General features: G+C 48.9%; 1 protein-coding gene across 1 annotated transcript in view; it reads left to right on the top strand.

Moving 5' to 3' along the window:
- The window catches only part of LOC145363457 (GMP reductase 2), a 39206-nt gene extending 23655 nt beyond the window's left edge, over positions 1-15551 (top strand). The window contains exons 7-9 of the mRNA XM_080218660.1: positions 1194-1236; positions 9645-9804; positions 15131-15551. Of these exons, the coding sequence (XP_080074786.1) occupies positions 1194-1236; positions 9645-9804; positions 15131-15311 (384 nt within the window). The 3' untranslated portion in view covers positions 15312-15551. The remainder of the gene's footprint in view (positions 1-1193; positions 1237-9644; positions 9805-15130) is intronic.
- Positions 15552-18872: the final 3321 nt, after the last annotated feature.

Raw genomic sequence — 18872 nt, 5'->3', positions numbered from 1 at the left:
CTCCCGGGTATCTGTTATTCTATATATAAACCACCCCGAACCCCTCGATTAGATTCCAGGCTGTAGCTCACTCCCGGGTATCTGTTATTCTATATATAAACCATCCTGAACCCCTCGATTAGATTCCAGGCTGTAGCTCACTCCCGGGTATCTGTTATTCTATATATAAACCATCCTGAACCCCTCGATTAGATTCCAGGCTGTAGCTCACTCCCGGGTATCTGTTATTCTATATATAAACCACCCCGAACCCCTCGATTAGATTCCAGTCTGTAACTCACTCCCGGGTATCTGTTATTGTATATATAAACCACCCCGAACCCCTCGATTAGATTCCAGTCTGTAACTCACTCCCGGGTATCTGTTATTCTATATATAAACCACCCCGAACCCCTCGATTAGATTCCAGTCTGTAACTCACTCCCGGGTATCTTTTATTCTCCATCTAAACCATCCAAACCCATTGATTAGATTCCAGTCTGTAACACACTCACCGGTACCTTATTTTCTAAATATAAAGCATCCGAGCTGCTTGTTTGGATTTCAGTGTGTAACTCACTCCCGGGTATCTGTTACTCTATATATAAACCACCCCGAACCCCTCGATTAGATTCCAGTCTGTAACTCACTCCCAGGTATCTGTTATTCTATATATGAACCACCCCGAACCCCTCGATTAGATTCCAGTCTGTAACTCATTCCTGGGTATCTGTTATTCTATATATAAACCACCCTGAACCCCTCAATTAGATTCCAGTCTGTAACTCACTCCCGGGTATCTGTTATTCTATATACAAACCACCCTGAACCCCTCGATTAGATTCCAGTCTGTAACTCGCTCCCGGGTATCTGTTATTCTATATATAAACCACCCTGAACCCCTCGATTAGATTCCAGTCTGTAACTCACTCCCGGGTATCTGTTATTCTATATATAAACCATCCTGAACCCCTCGATTAGATTCCAGTCTGTAACTCACTCCCGGGTATCTGTTATTCTATATATAAACCACCCGAACCCCTCAATTAGATTCCAGTCTGTAACTCACTCCTGAGTATCTGTTATTCTATCTATAAACCACCTGAACCCCTCGATTCGTTCCCACTTGAAGTGATGCATCCAAGCCGGTACTGAAGAATCTCTCTCTGTCGATTTCTAGCTATTGACCTTCACTGTGTAATGTCTCTTGACAGGACGGAGGCTGCACCTGCCCCGGGGACGTGGCCAAAGCATTTGGTAAGCCCATATCAGTTGTTGAGAGTGCGCGTGCTTTCTGCTTTCTCCCCAGTAGTGAGTGCTTCGAATCATAGAAACCCTACAGTACAGAAAGAGGCCATTCAGCCCATTGAGTCTGCACTGACCACAATCACCAACCAGGCCCTACCTTCATATCCCTACATATTTATCCATTAATCCCTCTAACCTATGCATCTCAGGACACTAAGGGCAATTTTTAGCATGGCCAATCAACCTAACCAGCCCATCTTTGAACTGTGGGAGGACACCAGAGCACCCGGAGGAAACCCACGCAGACACGGGGAGAATGTGCAAATTCCACACAGACAGTGACCCAAGCCGGGAATCGAACCCAGGTCCCTGGAGCTGTGAAGCAACAATGCTAACCACTGTGCTACTGTGCCACCCTCAACCTCATGGCTGTCTCGCAAAGCCTGCAATCTTGGGTTTCAGGGCATCCCTCAGCCTGTGTGAAAAGGAGCACCGTCCCCATTGACTGGTGCATCTTATTCTCGGTTTAGAAACAAGGAAGATAGGGGCATGGGAGATCATTTGGCCCTTTGAGCCTGCTCCACCATTCATCACAATCATGGCTGATGTCCAATTCAAAAGCCTAATCCTGCTTTCTCCTCATAACCTTTGACCCCGTTCGTCCCAAGTGCTATATTTTAAAGTAAAAGTTTATATTAGTCACAAGTCGGCTTACACTGCAAGGAAGTTGCTGTGAAAATCCCCAGTTACCACACTCCGATGCCTGTTCAGGTACATTGAGGAAGAATTTAGCATAGCCAGTGGACCTAACCAGCATGTCTTTTGGACTGTGGGAGGAAATCAGAGCAGCTGGAGAAAACCCACGCAGACACTGGGAGAACATGCAGACTTAACACACAATGACCCAAGCCGGGAATTGAACCCAGGTCCCTGGCACTGTGAAGCAGCAGTGCTAATTAGTGTGCCACTGTGCTGCCCCATATGGCCGCCTCTTGAATACATCCAATGTTTTGGCATTAACTACTTCCTGTAATAATGAATTCCACAGGCTCACTACTCTTTATGTGAAGAAATGTCTTCTCACCTCCGTCTTAAATGGCCTACCCCGAATCCTCAGAATGAGAGCCGTGGTTCTAGAACATCCTCCCTGCATCTACCCTGTCTAATCCTGTAGAATTCTATACGCCTCTATGAGATTCCCCCCTCATTTGTCTGAACTCCAGCAAAAACAATCCTAACCTAGCCAATCTCTCCTCATACATCAGTCCCACCATTCCCGGAATCATCCTGGTAAACCTTCGCTTTGTCCTCCCAGGGGCTTCAATCGGAGAACGTCACCAAGGTAGGGATGTGCATGGTTGGCACAAGATTTCCTCCACAATCCCTGCCTAGTTAGCTGATCTCAGCTTGGAGTGGTGTAGGGTGATAACTGGGTCCTCAGCCACACGCCACCTCCCCAGCTTTGGATGGGAGGAGGTGGCGAGGTCTCAGGAATCCTGGGTGAGGCATCGCTTTGCTGAAATGCCTGCACCAAACTTCAGATCAGTCAGGGTGGTGGAGAAGCTAAAAGAGAAAACACTGGAAAATCTCAGCAGGTCTGGCAGCATCTGTAAGGAGAGAAAAAAGCTGATGTTTTGAGGAGAGATTGACTAAGTTAGGATTGTTTTCGCTGGAGTTCAGACAAATGAGGGGGGAATCTCATAGAGACTTATAAAATTCTAACAGGACTAGACAGGATAGATGCAGGGAGGTTGCTCCCGATGGTGGGGGAGTCCAGAACCAGGGATGACAATCTGAGGATTCAGGGCTGAGATGAGGAGACATTTCTTCACCGAAAGAGTGTTGAGCCTGTGGAATTTGTTACCACAGGAAGTAGCTGATGCCAAAACAATGAATGTATTCAAGAGATGGCTGGATATAGCACTTGGGACAAATGGGATCAAAGATTATGGGGAGAAAGCAGGATTAGGTTATTGAGTTGGACAATCAGCCACAATTGTAATGAATGTGGAGCAGGCTCGAAGGGCCAAATGGCCGCCTGCAGCTCCTATCTTCTATGTTTCTAAGAATCCAGGTGACCTTTTGTCAAACTTAAAAGGCATAGAAAGTGGGAGATATTTATACTGTAGGGATGAGGGAATGAAAGATGAGTCACAGAAACAAGGGGAAAGGCTACTAAGGGCAGTCCGTAGAGAAATTAGAAGGTGTGAATGGCCAGACAGCAGAGAAACTGAAATCAGGGGTGAGCTGTGACAAGATGTGGGGGGAGGGGGAAGTGGATGGGAGAGATGTAAAATGGAGAAAAGGGGAAAGGGGAAGAAAAGGAGGTAAAATAGGGGGAAAGAGTGGGGGGGAAGAAAAATAAAGAAAGACAATAAAAGGTAGAGAACAGTTAACTATTAAATGAAAATAAAAGGTGGGGTGGAGCTCATCATTTGAAGTTGCCAGATTCGATGTTGAGACTGGAAAGCTCTAACGTGCCTAGCTGGAAGACGAGATGCTGTTCCTCCAATTTGCTTTGAGCTTCACTGGAACATTGTAGCAAGCCAAAGACAGACAGGACAAAGAACAAAATCAGCCCGGGAAACAGGCCCTTCGGCCCAATGAGCCCGCGCTGCCATCTCAACACCACCAGTGCCCCCCTCCACCCACGACCCCTGTCTAATGTTTTATGGCCATCCAGATTGAGGGAATCTGATTTAGGGACGATTTATTCCTGCCAATCAGCCTAACAGCACATCTTTGGGGTGTGGGAGGAAACCAGAGCACCCGGAGAAAACCCACGCAAGCACGGGGAGAATGCGCAAACTCCCACAGACACCGGCCCAAATCCATGTGTCTGCACAGCAAACAGTGATAGTCACTGAGCTGTCGTCTTGCCCAGTATCTGGTCCAGTTTAGGCACACACTAACGACATGAAGCACAAGGCCAATCTCGAACAACCAAGAGCAGCCCCAGTACGACCCATCGCGTGTATGCCCCTCGTTGGACACAAGGTGGACCGACTTAAAACCTGTGAATGAAAAGAGAAAAAAACATTATTATCATACCATATCCATTTACGTTACCAGGGACACCCCAATGCTAATGACCCTTATTTAAAACAATCTCCTATATCCACCCATCTCCAACCCAGTCATGTGCCTGTCTAAGTTACTCTTAAATGACTCTAGCATGTTTGCCTCCACCACCTTACTTGGCAGAGCATTCCATACCCCCACTACCCTCTGTGTGAAAAACCTCCCTCTAATACCTGTGTTGTACGTCTCCCCCCTCACCTTAAGTCCATGGCCCCTTGTCCTACGTGTCTCTATCATTGGAAATAGTTTACCTCTGTTTACTCTATCTAAACCCTTCATAATCTTATATACCACTATTAGATCCCCCCTCAGTCGGCATCTTTCAAGGGAAAAGAGCCCCAATTTCTTCAATCTTTCTTCATACCTCAGTCCTTCCATACCAGGCAACATCCTGGTAAACCTCCTCTGCACTCTCTCCAGAGTCTCCACGTCCTTCCGGTAGTAAGGCGACCAGAACTGGACGCAGTACTCCAAATGCGGCCTAACCAATGTTCTGTACAACTGCAACATTAGATTCCAGCTCTTATATTCTATACCTCTTCCTATAAAGACTAACATACCATCAGCTTTCTTCACCACACTCTCCACTTGCACTGCCACCTTCAGAGACTTGTGCACTTGCACCCCCAGGTCTTGCTGCGACTCTACACTCCTTACGGGCTTACCCTTTATCATATAACTCCCCTCTACATTATTCCGGCCAAAATGCATCACCTCACATTTATCCGGATTAAACTCCATTTGCCACGTATCTGCCCAATCAACCAGCCTATCAATATCCCGCTGTATTGCCAGACACTGCTCCTCACTGCTCGCCAATCCAGCCATCTTGGTGTCATCAGCAAATTTGCTGATCACACCACCTACTCCCTCTTCCAAATCATTTATATACACTACAAAGAGAAGAGGCCCCAGTACCGAGCCCTGCGGCACACCACTAGTGACAGACCCCCAGCTAGAAGAAGACCCCTCCACTACTACGCTCTGACTCCTCTTTGCAAGCCAGTTCTCTACCCATCTAGATACCTGACCACATATCCCATGAGCTTTAATCTTCTGTACCAACCTACCATGAGGGACTTTGTCAAACGCCTTACTGAAATCCATATAGACGTCATCAACGGCTCTTCCTTTGTCAACCGTTTTTGTCACCTCCTCAAAGAATTCTACCAGGTTCGTAAGGCAAGGCTTCCCCTTTACAAAGCCATGCTGCGTATCCTTAATCAGATCGCAACGCTCTAAGTGCGCATACATCCTATCCCTAAGAATCCTCTCCATCAACTTACCTACCATTGACGTTAAGCTCACCGACCTATAGTTACCTGGGCTATCCCTCCTACCCTTTTTAAACAACGGTACCACGTTCGCTGTCCTCCAGTCCTCTGGGACCTCACCTGTGTCCAAAGAAGAGACAAAGATTTGCGTCAGAGGCCCAGCAATCTCATCCCTCGCCTCTCTAAGCAGCCTAGGATAAATGCAATCGGGCCCCGGAGATTTATCGGTTTTAATGCCATCTAAAAGCCCTAACACTTCTACCCTCGTAATCGATAGATCTTTCAATTGGTCTACCGCTCCCTCAATGACCGTACCAGACATCAAGCCCCTCTCCTTCGTGAATACCGACGCAAAGTATTCATTCAGGATCTCCCCCATTCCCTCTGCCTCCAAGCACAATTCCCCACGTCTGTCCCTGAGAGGACCGATTTTACCCCTAGCCACCCTTTTGTTCTTAAGATAGGAGTAAAACGCCTTTGGATTCTCCTTAACCCTACCTGCCAAAGCCATCTCATGCCCTCTTTGCTCTCCTAACTCCCCGTTTGAGATCCCTCCTACTCTCTGTATTCCTCCAACGCTCTCTCCGTTCCCAGCTGCTTAGACCTGACATACGCCTCTCGTTTCTTCCTAACCAGGTCTTCTATATCTCTAGTAATCTATGGTTCCCTAATCCTACCTTTCCCATCCTTTTTCCTAACCGGCACATGCCTTTCCTGCACTCTTTGCAGTTTTCCCTTGAAAGACTCCCACATGCCTAAGGTGGCCTTCCAACAGCCTATCCCAGTCTGTGTCCCTAAGCTCCTGCCTAATCCGGCTGTATCTAGCCTTCCCCCAATTTAGCACCCTCCCCTTAGGACAGCTCTCATCTTTTTCCATTCGTATCCTAAAGTAGATGGAGTTGTGGTCACTATTAGCCACATGTTCGCCTACCGCAACCTCAACCACCTGACCCGGCTCATTTCCCAGAACTAAATCCAGTATCGCCCCCTCTCTAGTCGGGCTATCTACATACTGTTGCAAGGATCCTTCCAATACACATCTTACGAATTCCTCCCCATCTGACCCCCCACCTTTCAATCCACCCCAGGGAGATTAAAATCTCCCACTACAACAACCCTGCTCTTCCTACACTTATCCAAAATGTCCCTACATATACCCTCTTCCACTGCCTGTGGGCTATCGGGCGGCCTATAGTACACTCCTAGCATAGTAATGGCCCCCTTCCTATTCCTCAACGCCACCCACAGAGACTCAATTTCCAACCCCTCCATGTTATCCTCCCTCTGCACTGCTGTGATCTGCTCCCTAACTAAGAGCGCCACTCCCCCTCCTCTTTTCAACCCTCCCCTATCACGCCTAAAACACTTATACCCTGGAATATTTAGCTGCCAGTCCTGCCCCTCCTTTAACCACGTCGCTGTCACTGCCACCACATCTAAATTCCTCGTGAACATCAAGGCCCTAAGTTCATCCGACTTTCCCGTCACACTCCTCGCATTAAAACAGACAGGACAAAGAACAGCACAGGAACAGGCCCTTCGGCCCTCCAGGCTTCCGCCGATCACATTGTCCTATCTAGACTAACCACCTGGATCCCGCTATTACCCATCTGTTAGTGTCTATCCAGATAAGTCTTAAATGTGGCGAACGTAACTTACCCCACACATCCCCAGTGAACCTTTCCCCCTTTACCTTGAACTTGTACCTGCTTGTAATTGTCATTTCTGCCCTGGGGAAGATGCTTCCAACTGTTCACCTTCTCTAGAATCACAGAATCTTACAGTGCAGAAGGAGTCCATTCAGCCTTCAAGTCTGCACTGACCACAAAAACTCCCAGGCTCTACCCCCATAACTCCACTGTTGTACCCTGCTAGTCCCCCTGACACTAAGGGGTAATTTAGCATGGCCAATCCACCTAACCTGCACGTCTTAAAGTTTCAAATTTATTTATTAGCATCACAAGTCAGCTTACGTTAACACTGCAATGAAGTTACTGTGAAAATCCCCTAGTCCCCACACTCTGGCGCCTGTTTGGGTACACTGAGGGAGAATTTAGCACGACCACTGCATCTAACCAGCATGTTTTTTGACTATGGGAGGAAACTGGAACACCCTTAGGAAACCCACACAGACAAGGGGAGGGAGAATGTGCAAACTCCACACAAAAGTGACCGTAAACTAGAATCAAACTCAGGTCCCTGGCGCTGTGAAGCAGCAGTGTTGACCACTGTGCCGCCTAGCTGGAGCTGTGGACTTACCACCAGGCTAACGTCTTTCTCTCTCTCTTTCTCCCATCCCCACCCCAGGATGGGTGAGAGGCACGAGGAGGGTAAAAATATAGACCTCTATGCCCCTCATAATTTTATAAACTTCGATCGGGTCGCGCCCTCCCCCCTCAGCCTCTCTTTCCAGGGAGAACAATCCCAGTTTATTCAATCTCTCCTCATGTGGGCATGGGAGCAGGACTGTGTGTTAAAATGGTAAATGAGAGTGAAGTCAGGGACCTGACTGTGCACAGACCGAAGCTGCTCAGCAAAGCGATTCACCCCAGTCTACATTTGGTCTCTCCGATTATAGAGATGGAGAGACCTTTCCCTGGAATCAGGATCCCCACTCCTCATCCCGACTGTTGGAGCAAGTGATGGGGGCGGGGGGAATGACCCCACCTACCCTATCGCTGCGCCACCGTGGTGGGCAGGAACAGCAGCAGCCTGAGCACCCCAGGCCAGAGGCAAGTAATGAGGAGGTGGGGGTTGACCATGTCAGGCTTGCTGGGAAAATCGGTCCCCCCCACCCCCACAAGCACTTTCCCAATGCCGCGAAACAGGAATGCCCACCCACAGCCAGGAAATGACAAGCAGTCCACACAGGGCTGGTGAGCAGGAGTGCGGTAGATGTCCAGTCTTGTCTGTGGGTGGGTTAACGCCCAGCAGTGGGCGGCCGGATGGATGAGTGGATGTTGCTTGTCTGCCTGGGGGCCTCAGTTGTCAGCCGGCTGGGTAATCTGACCTACAGGCCTTGCCGCCCTGGGCAAGCAAAGGGGCTCACACCTGCAGCCCCACCAAATGCCCCTCGTTCTGCCTACAAACAGGCCAGTAGAGAGGGCAGAAGTTTCTGCGTGTTGTGTTTTTGTGCACGTGTGATTATATGCATGTGTGTGTGCATGCGTGTATGTGTTCATGTGTGTGCGTGTGTGTGTGTTGGACAAGGGAAGGATCCAGCCCATGGTGATGCCTGTTTCAATAGCCCAATAGCCCCCACCCTCAAGCCTTCCCCTTAACTTTCTCGCCCCATCCCACTCCCAATTCAGAGGGCCAGAGTCTCCAGGAAAGAATGAGGTGGTGTTGCTTATCAGCATTTGCCTCACTCCCCTTCCCCAGTGAACTCCCCATTCATGCTCCACCAACTCTACAAACGCAACAGTCTCCCCATCCTCACTCTTTGCTCAAGGCATTATCCCCCGCCCCCCAACCACAAAGAATAGCTGATTCTGACCACTGTGTCTCTCCCTGTGCCCCCTCCACCCTGTATGTGTGTGTGTGTGTGTGTGTGTGTGCGCGCGCGCACACACACGTGAGCACGTGCCTCTGTGCGTGAGTCTCCGTGTGTGTATGCGTGCACGTGCCTGTGTGTGCATGTATGTGCGCTTGCCTGTGTGTGCGTGCCTTTGTGTGTATGTGTGTGTCTGTGTGTCTATGTGTGTGCATTTGTGTGCACGTGTCTGTGCGTGTGCATTAGTGTGTGTGCATGCCTTTGTGTGTATGTGTGTGTCTGTGTGTCTATGTATGTGCATTTGTGTGCACGTGTCTGTGCATGTGCATTAGTGTGTGTGCATCCCTTTGTGTGTATGTGAGAGCGTGTGCACGTACGTGCATGTCTGTGTCAGTGCATGCGTGTGTGCATGTGTGCGCGTGTGTGTGTGTGTGTGTGTGTGTGTTTGCGCGCATGATGAAGGGTATTGGGGGTCAGGGGTGGCCAAGAAGTATGTCACCCTGCAAAATTAACCTTTGGCCGCTGACTACTGGTCCCGCCACTCCCTTACTCTCGCCTTTCTTGCCAAGGTGCCGGTGCGGACTTTGTGATGCTGGGTGGGATGTTCTCGGGGCACTCCCAGTGCGGAGGTGACATCATTGAGAAGAATGGCAAGAAGTACAAGCTGTTTTACGGGATGAGCTCCGAGACCGCGATGAAGAAACATTCTGGGGGCGTTGCTGATTACAGGTAACTGCTTGTGGTGGAGTGTCGGGGGGGGATGCCGTTCCGGTCTGCTGCGGGAGGGGCAGGAATATATAGTCTGAGTGGACGAGACAGATTAGCGAATGAGTCCCGTCCCCATTCCCCATGGCCCCACACGGCTTCCTGGAGAGGGCGCATAACATCTAACTATCTAAGGACGTCAAGTGATGGGCCATCACGCAAACCAGCCTCCCATCCATTGACTCTGTTTACACTTCCTGCTGTGTCGGGAAAGCAGCCAGCATAATTAAGGACCCCATGCACCTCGGACATCCTCTCTTCCACCTTCTTCCATTGGGAAAAATATATCAAAGTCTGAGGTCATGTACCAACCGACTTGAACAGCTTCTTCCCTGCTGCCGTCAGACTTTTGAATGGACCTACTTTACATTAAGTTGATCTTTCTCTGCACCCTAGTTATGACTGTAACACCACATTCTGCACTCCATCGTTTCCTTCTCTATGAATGGTATGCTTTGTATAGCACACAAGAAACAATACTTTTCACTGTAAATACATGTGACAGTAATGAATCAAATCAACTCACATTTGCTTCACACAAAGTGCCAGGCAATGACCAATGACCATTTCCCAAGGAGAGAATATCTGACCATTACTCCATTGATATTCAATGGCTTTACCATCACTGAATCCCTCCCCACTATCAACATCCTGGGGGGTACCATTGACCAGAAACTAAACTGGATCGAATCATGTACTGTGGCTACAAGAGTAGTCATGATGTGGAGATGTTGGCATTGGACTGGGGTAAACACAGTAAGAAGTCAGGACTCACCTGACGAAGGAACAGCATTCCGAAAGCTTGTGGCGTTTACTATCAAATAAACCTGTTGGACTTTAACTTGGTGCTGTGAGACTTCTTACTGTGTCTACAAGAGCAGGTCAGAGGCTGGGAATCCTGCGGAGAGTAACTCACCTCCACACTCTCCCCAAACCCTATCCAGCATCTACAAGGCACAAGTCAGGAGTGTGACGGAATACTTCTCACTTGCCTGGATGAGCACAGCTCCAACAACACGCAAGAAGCTCGACACCGTCCAGGACAAAGCAGCCTCGCTTTGACGGGCAGCCCATCCACAAACGTTCGCTCCCTCCATCACTCATGCACAGTGACAACAGTGTGTGTGTATCATCTACAAGATGGACCATAGCGACTTGCTGAGGCTCCTTCGACAGCACCTTCCAAACCTGCCACCTCTACCGACTTTTTTTTATTAGTGTCACAAGTAGGCTTACATTAACACCGTTATGAAGTTACTGTGAAAGTCCCCTGGTTGCCACACTCCAGTGCCTGTACAGGTACATGAGGGGCAATTCATCAGGTACATGAGGGTCAACACACCTAACTAGCATGTCTTTTGACACTAAGGGGCAATTTAGCATGGCTAATCCACTTAATCTGCTTATCTTTGGACACTAGGGGACAGTTTACCATGGCCAATCCACCTAACCTGCACGCTTATGGAATGTAGGAGGAAACCCACGCAGACACGGGAAGAATGTACAGACTCCACACGGACAGTGACTCAAGCCAGGAACAAAACTCAGGTCCCTGGTGCTGTGAGGCATCAATGCTAACCATTGTGACATACGAGAAGCACAAGGGACCCATGGGGTACACCACCACCTGCAAGCTTTCCTCCGAGCCCCACTCACCATAGGACCATAGAACATTACAGTACAGAAACAGGCCTTTCGGCCCTTGTCTGTGCCGAGCCATTTTTCTGCCGAGTCCCACTGACCTGCACCTGGACCATATCCCTCCACACCCCTCTCATCCATGAACCCATCCAAGTTTTTCTTCAATGTTAAAAGTGAGCCTGCATTCACCACTTCATCTGGCAGCTCATTCCACACTCCCACCATTCTCTGCGTGAAGAAGCTCCCCCCAATATTTCCTTCAAACTTTTCCCCCTTCACCCTTAACCCATGTCCTCTAGTTTTTTTCTCCCCTAGCCTCAGTGGAAAAAGCCTGCTTGCATTCACTCTAACTATATCCATCATAATTTTATACACCTCTATCAAATCATCTCCTCTCATTCTTCTACGCTCCAGGGAGTAAAGTCCTAACCTATTCAACCTTTCTCTGTAACTCAATTTGTCAAGTCCCAGCAACATTCTTGTAAACCTTCTCTGCACTCTTTCAACCTTATTAATGTCCTTCCTATAATTAGGTGACCAAAACTGCACAAATACTCTAAATTCAGCCTCATCAATGTCTTATATAACCTCACCATAACATTCCAACTCTTATACTCAGTACTTTGATTTGTAAAGGCCAATGTACCAAAAGCACTCTTTACGACCCTATCTAACTGTGACGTCACTTTTAGGGAATTATGTATCTGTATTCCCAGATCCCTCTGCTCTACTGCACTCTTCAGTGTCCTACCATTTGCCTTGTATGTTCTACCTTGGTTTGTCCTTCCAAAGTGCAACACTTGTCTGCATTAAACTCCATCTGCCATTTTTCAGCCCATTTTTTTAGCTGGTCCAAGTCCCTCTACAAGCTTTGAAAATCTTCCTCAGTATCCACTACACCTCCAATCTTAGTATTATTAGCAAATTCACTGATCCAGTTTACCACCATCCCAACTTGGAAATATATTGGCTGTTCCTTCATTGTGGCTGGGGTCCAAATCCTGGAACTCTCACCCAAACAGCACTGTGGGTGTTATCTACACCACACGGGAAACTCCAGTGGATTCAAGAAAGGCGGCTCATCCACCACCTTCTTGAGTGGCAATGAGGGTTGGGCGATAAGTGCTGGGCCCAGGAAAGTGACGCCCATGTCCAGCAAAAGAATTTAGAAAAAACACAAAACATGACCTCTGTTACTCCTGCAGATATTGAAGCTGATGGGAATAAGAGATCAAGTTTAAATATGAAACTAGAAATAGAGCTGTCGAGATGTCCTCCTTGCATCTCAGATTGAAACATGCAGGATGCAATACCATTGGCTGCCCCTCCAACTGGGATCCCGGCATTGGATCACTGTCTGTCTGGAGAGATAGTACAGTGCTTTGCACTGCTACCTCGCAGCACCAGGGACCCAGACTCGATTCCCGATTCCAGGGTCACTGTGTGGAGTTTCTCCCCAAGTCTGTGTGAATTTCCTCCGGGTGCCCCAGTTTCCTCCCACAGTCCAAAGATGTGCGAATTAGGTGGATTGGCCGTGCTAATTTGCCCCTTAGTGTCAGGGAGACCAGTTCCTGTATGGGGTTATGGGGATAGGGCCAGGGTGTGATTGTGGTTGGTGCAAGCTTGATGGGCCAAGGGCCTCTTTATGCATTGTATGATTTTGTGCGTTTGCACATTCCCCACATGGGTTTCCTCCCATAATCCTTACTAGAGGCAATGCAGCAAAGGTTTACCAGGCTCATTCCTGGGAGGGCAGGCCTGTCATATGAGGAGAATCAGGCGTCACCCACTGCTGAGGTGGGGGACAGCGAGGTGGGGGGAGCAATGTGTTAACTGCCAGCTCGTCCAAAGATGCTCTTCCTGAAACTTGCTGGTCCTCTGTCACAAAGAAAATGGCCTTCATAACAAGAGGATTTGAGTAGAGAGATCAATGCTTCAGCGTGATTTGGACAGGTTGAGTGAGTGGACAAATGCTTGGGCAGATGCAGTATAACGTGGATAAATGTGAGATTATCCACTTTGGTAGCAATAATAGGAAGGCAGATTATTGTTTGAATGGGTGTAAATTGAAAGAGGTGGATACTCAGCAAGACCTCGGTGTCCTTATGCACCAGTCGCTGAAAGTAAGTGCGCAGGTACTGCAAGCAGTAAAGAAGGCAAATGGCATGTTCGGCGGCAAAGCAAGAGGATTTGAGTTTACCGATAGGGATGTTCTGCTGCAATTGTATAGTGCATCGGTGAGGCCACACCTGGAGTAGTGTGTGCAGTTTTGGTGTCCTCATCTGAGGAAGGATGTCCTTGCTATAGAGGGAGCACAGCGAAGGTTTACCAGGCTGATTCCTGGGATCACAGGTCTGTCATATGAGAAGAGACTAAGTCAGTTAGGATTATATTCACTGGCATTTAGAAGAGTGAGAGGGGATCTCTTAGAAACTTATATAATTCTAACAGGGTTAGACAGGGTAGATTCAGAAGGAATGTTCCAGATGATGGGGGAATCCAAAACAAGGAGGGTCATAGTTTGAGGATAAGGGGTAAAATTTTTAGGACTGAGATGAGAAGATATTCCTTCCCCCAGAGGTGACTGCGTGGAATTCACTCCCACACGGTGTAGTTGAGGCCAAACCATTGTGTGATTTCAAAGAAGAAATTCGATATAGCTCTTGGAGTGAAAGGGATTGAGGGATATGGGGAGGGGGGGTGTGGAAATCAGGATATTGAATTGATGATCAGCCTTGATCAAAATGAATGGCAGAGCAGGGTTGAAGGGCCGAATGGCCTACTTCTGCTTCTAGTTTCTATGTTTCTGTGAAAGACACACCCCAGTGCCTGTTCGGATACACTGAGGGAGAATTTAGCATAGCCAGTACACCTAACCAGCACGTCTTTCAGACTGTGGGAGGAAACCACAGCATCCTGAGGCAACCTACACAGACACGGGGAGAACGTGCAGACTAGCACAGACAGTGGCCCAAGCTGGGAACCAAACCCAGGTCCCTGGTGCTGTAAGTTTGAACTGCTGTGCCACCGTGCCATGACAAGTTGGGGGGGGTGTTTATGGGGGAGAGGAGGGACAGGAAAGTCGGGCTGAGGCCCACAATCAGATCAGCCAATGACCTCTTATTGAATGGGGTGGCAGGCAGGAGGGAGGCCAAGTGGCCTGTACTGCTGCTCTTGAAACCCATGTTCCTACCATCCTTCCTGACAGCTCCCCCTCCCCTTTCTGTGTGTTGGTGTCTGGTATTGTTGTCTGATAGCGGCCAGGATTCTTCCTCCTTGCCTGCGTCATGCCATGACCAATGGAGATTCAGCTGCTGAGCATCATATTCTCCACTCTGGCTTACTGGCATCAGTGGCAGGGCGAATGAGATCGGAGAATCCCGGCTGGTGTTTCCCTAGGAAAAGATGTTTGATGTGGTGGTGATGGGCAGGGCAGATATATAAATCTGCTACTACTTGCTGAAGTGCAAACCCTTGTGAAATTAGCCAGTTGAGGGGAGGCAGGGACCGGGGTGCATGCGAGAAGGGGGCCACAGCAACTCTCATTCTCCGTGACTGAAATAGTTTTCTCTGCTTTGTCGTGTCTCTCTCAGTCTCACCGTCCCTCTGCTTCTCTCTGTCTCTCTCTTTCCCACTCCTTCATTTGCAGGGCTTCGGAAGGGAAGACGGTGGAGGTGGAGTTCAAAGGAGATGTGGAGGGGACGATCCGAGACATTCTTGGTGGTGTGCGCTCCACCTGCACCTACGTGGGAGCCGCCAAGCTGAAGGAGCTCAGCAGGAGGACCACCTTCATCCGTGTCACTCAGCAGCTAAACACCACCTTCAACTAGAGCCCACTCAGGGCTGACAACGCCTTTCATTTCAACTGTGTCTAATTGCTTTGTAATTCCCTCACCCCTTCATTCAATTACATTCCACACAGCAGCAGCAGCCCCCACACCCCCCTCAAACACACACACCATTCAGAGTCTCTCTGTATGTAACCCTGTGCTGTACCTGTCCTGGGAGTGTTTGATGGGGGGACAGTGTAGAGGGAGCTTTACTCTGTATCTTACCCCGTGCTGTATCTGTCCTGGTGTTTGATGGGGACAGTGTAGAGCGAGCTTTACTCTGTGTCTAACCCCGTGCTGTACCTGTCCTGGGAGTGTTTGATGGGGGACAGTGTAGAGGGAGCTTTACTCTGTATCTAACCCCGTGCTGTACCTGTCCTGGGAGTGTTTGATGGGGGGACAGTGTAGAAGGAACTTTACTCTGTATCTTACCCCGTGCTGTACCTGTCCTGGGAGTGTTTGATGGGGGGACAGTGTAGAGGGAGTTTTACTCTGTATCTAACCCCGTGCTGTACCTGTCCTGGGAGTGTTTGATGGGGGACAGTGTAGAGGGAGCTTTACTCTGTATCTAACCCTGTGCTGTACCTGTCCTGGGAGTGTTTGATGGGGCCCAGTGTAGAGGGAGCTTTACTCTGTATCTAACCCCGTGCTGTACCTGTCCTGGGAGTGTTTGATGGGGGACAGTGTAGAGGGAGCTTTACTCTGTATCTAACCCCGTGCTGTATCTGTCCTGGGAGTGTTTGATGGGGGGACAGTGTAGAGGGAGCTTTACTCTGTATCTAACCCCGTGCTGTACCTGTCCTGGGAGTGTTTGATGGGGGACAGTGTAGAGGGAGCTTTACTCTGTATCTAACCCTGTGCTGTACCTGTCCTGGGAGTGTTTGATGGGGGACAGTGTAGAGGGAGCTTTACTCTGTATCTAACCCCGTGCTGTACCTGTCCTGGGAGTGTTTGATGGGGGGACAGTGTAGAAGGAACTTTACTCTGTATCTTACCCCGTGCTGTACCTGTCCTGGGAGTGTTTGATGGGGGGACAGTGTAGAGGGAGCTTTACTCTGTATCTAACCCTGTGCTGTACCTGTCCTGGGAGTGTTTGATGGGGGACAGTGTAGAGGGAGCTTTACTCTGTATCTAACCCCGTGCTGTACCTGTCCTGGGAGTGTTTGATGGGGGGACAGTGTAGAGGGAGCTTTACTCTGCATCTTTCAAGAATGCGAATCCGTCATTCAGTACTGATGGGCGGACCTTGCCTCCAGTTGAATACTGGGGGAAAGACTATTTCTACCTCGGTAATGTTCTCTGATATTGTTGTCCCCCCACCATCCTGCCAGCTTTTCCGCCTGTTAAAACCTCAGCCTTGCCTTCGTTATCTCTGAAGTCGACTATGCAACTTGCTCCCAGGCGCCTTTCTTATGCCGGTGTCTTTATCCCCCATTCTGTACCCTCTGAACTTTATAGCTCATCTGAAATTCTGCTGACCACCCCCCACCCCATCCCAGCTAACGGCACATCCCCTCATTAGCACCTTTTCACCCCTTTTCAAATCCCGCCGTGGCCTTCACTGCTTCCAGCCCCCATCCCTTTCCTGCTTCCCCATCCCCCTCCCCATCACCAGATTCTGTTTCACCTCATGACCCACCATGCACCCCACGCTCCTCTGACCTCTCGATTTTGTTTAATCGCTCCGCCATTGGCGGCTATGCCTCCAGCTAAGTTTCAATTAGATCTCCCATAATCCTTCTAAACTCCATGGAGTATAGACCCTGCCTCCTCAGCCGCTCCTCATATGACAAACCCTTCATTCCTTATTCTTGGGAACCTTCTCTGGACCCCTTCCAAGGCCAGTACATCCTTCCTTCGGTATGAGAGTCCGAAACTGCCCACAATACTCCAAATGGGGTCTGACCAGAGCCTTATGCATTCTCAGCTCTTGTATTCTTGCCCTCTAGAAATGAATGCTAACATTGAATTTGCCTTCCTAACTGCCATCACACAACCCTCATAGAAAAATAAATTCTCATCTCTGCCCTAAAAGGATGACACCCCACATTTAAAACAATGTTCCCCCCCCCGCCGCCCCCAAGGCCAGTACTTCCTTCCTTAGGTATGGGGGTCTGAAACTGTCCCTCACTGAAACTATCCCTTACTGAAACTCTCCATCTCTCTCTGTCCCCTCCTTTAAGATGCTGCTTAAAACCGACCCCTTTGACTGAACTATTGAGTGATTGGAGCAAGAATGTCCTCCCGTGGTGTTGTGTCACAATTTGCACCTTAAGGTGTTGATGTAACGGTTTGAATGTGAGTCATTGTGCTGTACCTTTTGGCAAAACAATTAAACTAAATCAATTTAACCAAGAGAATAAATCAAAAGGGGTAGCCCCCAAAAAGAAGGAAAGAGCCCGATAAGTGAGACAAAGTAAAAAAGAAACTTAAAACACAAGAACATAAGAACTAGGAGCAGGAGTAGGCCATCTGGTCCCTCGAGCCTGCTCCGCCATTCAATAAGATCATGGCTGATCTTTTCCTGGACTCAGCTCCACCTACCCACTCACTCACATAATACTTAATTCCTTTACTGTTCAAAAATTTATCTATCCTTGCCTTAGAAACATTCAATGAAGTAGCCTCAACTGTTTCACTGGGCAGGGAATTCCACAGATTCACAACCCTTTGGGTGAAGAAATTCCTCCTCAACTCAGTCCTAAATCTAATCCCTCCTATTTTGAGGCCATGTTCCCTAGCTCTAATTTCACCCACCAGGGGGAAAAACTTCCCTGTTTCTATCGTAAAAGTAAAATGTGGTTAAAATGCCAAGAATAAACCCCAGCCCCTGCAGTGCCCAGCAGCCAACAGTGCCCTCGCATGTTCACTCTCCAGGGACACTAGGCCATGAGTGTATCTGCAGTGGAGGGGCAGTCGGGCCAGACAACCCCCCTTGGTCGCCTGCTGCCTGGACCTGTTTATTACTAAATTAAGTAAGGGAACAGTATGTGGACAGCAATCTGGGTTCAGTGGAGGTACAGGGCCATTCAGTTTTGTCCGCAGCACAGGATGTTCTTCATATCCCTCCCCAGTGCCCAGAGTCAGGCCTTTTCTCTCAAAGAACAACCTGGCACGGGAAACAGGCCCTTCAGCCCAACGAGCCTGCGCCGCCATTTTAAAGCATTTTCCTACACCTACCTTGCCCTGTGTGTATGCGAATGGTACCCCTATGGTAACCAGATTCAGGGGAGAATAGTGTAGGGTCAATTTGGTACACCAGTCAGCCTAAGAGCACAGCTTTGGGGTGTGGGAGGAAACCGGAGCACCCGGAGGAAACCCACGCAACCACAGGGAGAATGCGCAAACTGCCACAGACACTGGCCCAAATCCATGTATCTGCACAGCTAGCTGTGATAGTCACTGAGCTGTTGTGGTGCCCGTCTGCTGGTCCAGATTTAAGCACACACATCGACACAAAGTACTAGGCTACTCTCGAAACATCCAAGAGCAGCCCACACACGACCCACCGTGTGCATGCCCCTCGTTTGACAACAAGGTGGACTGACACCTGTGGATTAA

This window comes from Carcharhinus amblyrhynchos, unplaced genomic scaffold, assembly GCF_965287045.1.
Source record: "Carcharhinus amblyrhynchos unplaced genomic scaffold, sCarAmb.v2.hapA scaffold_39, whole genome shotgun sequence".
In the NCBI taxonomy this organism is placed as follows: Eukaryota; Metazoa; Chordata; class Chondrichthyes; order Carcharhiniformes; family Carcharhinidae; genus Carcharhinus; species Carcharhinus amblyrhynchos.
Note: the sequence above shows the minus strand (reverse complement) of the source record. Positions and strands in the feature narration are given on the sequence as shown.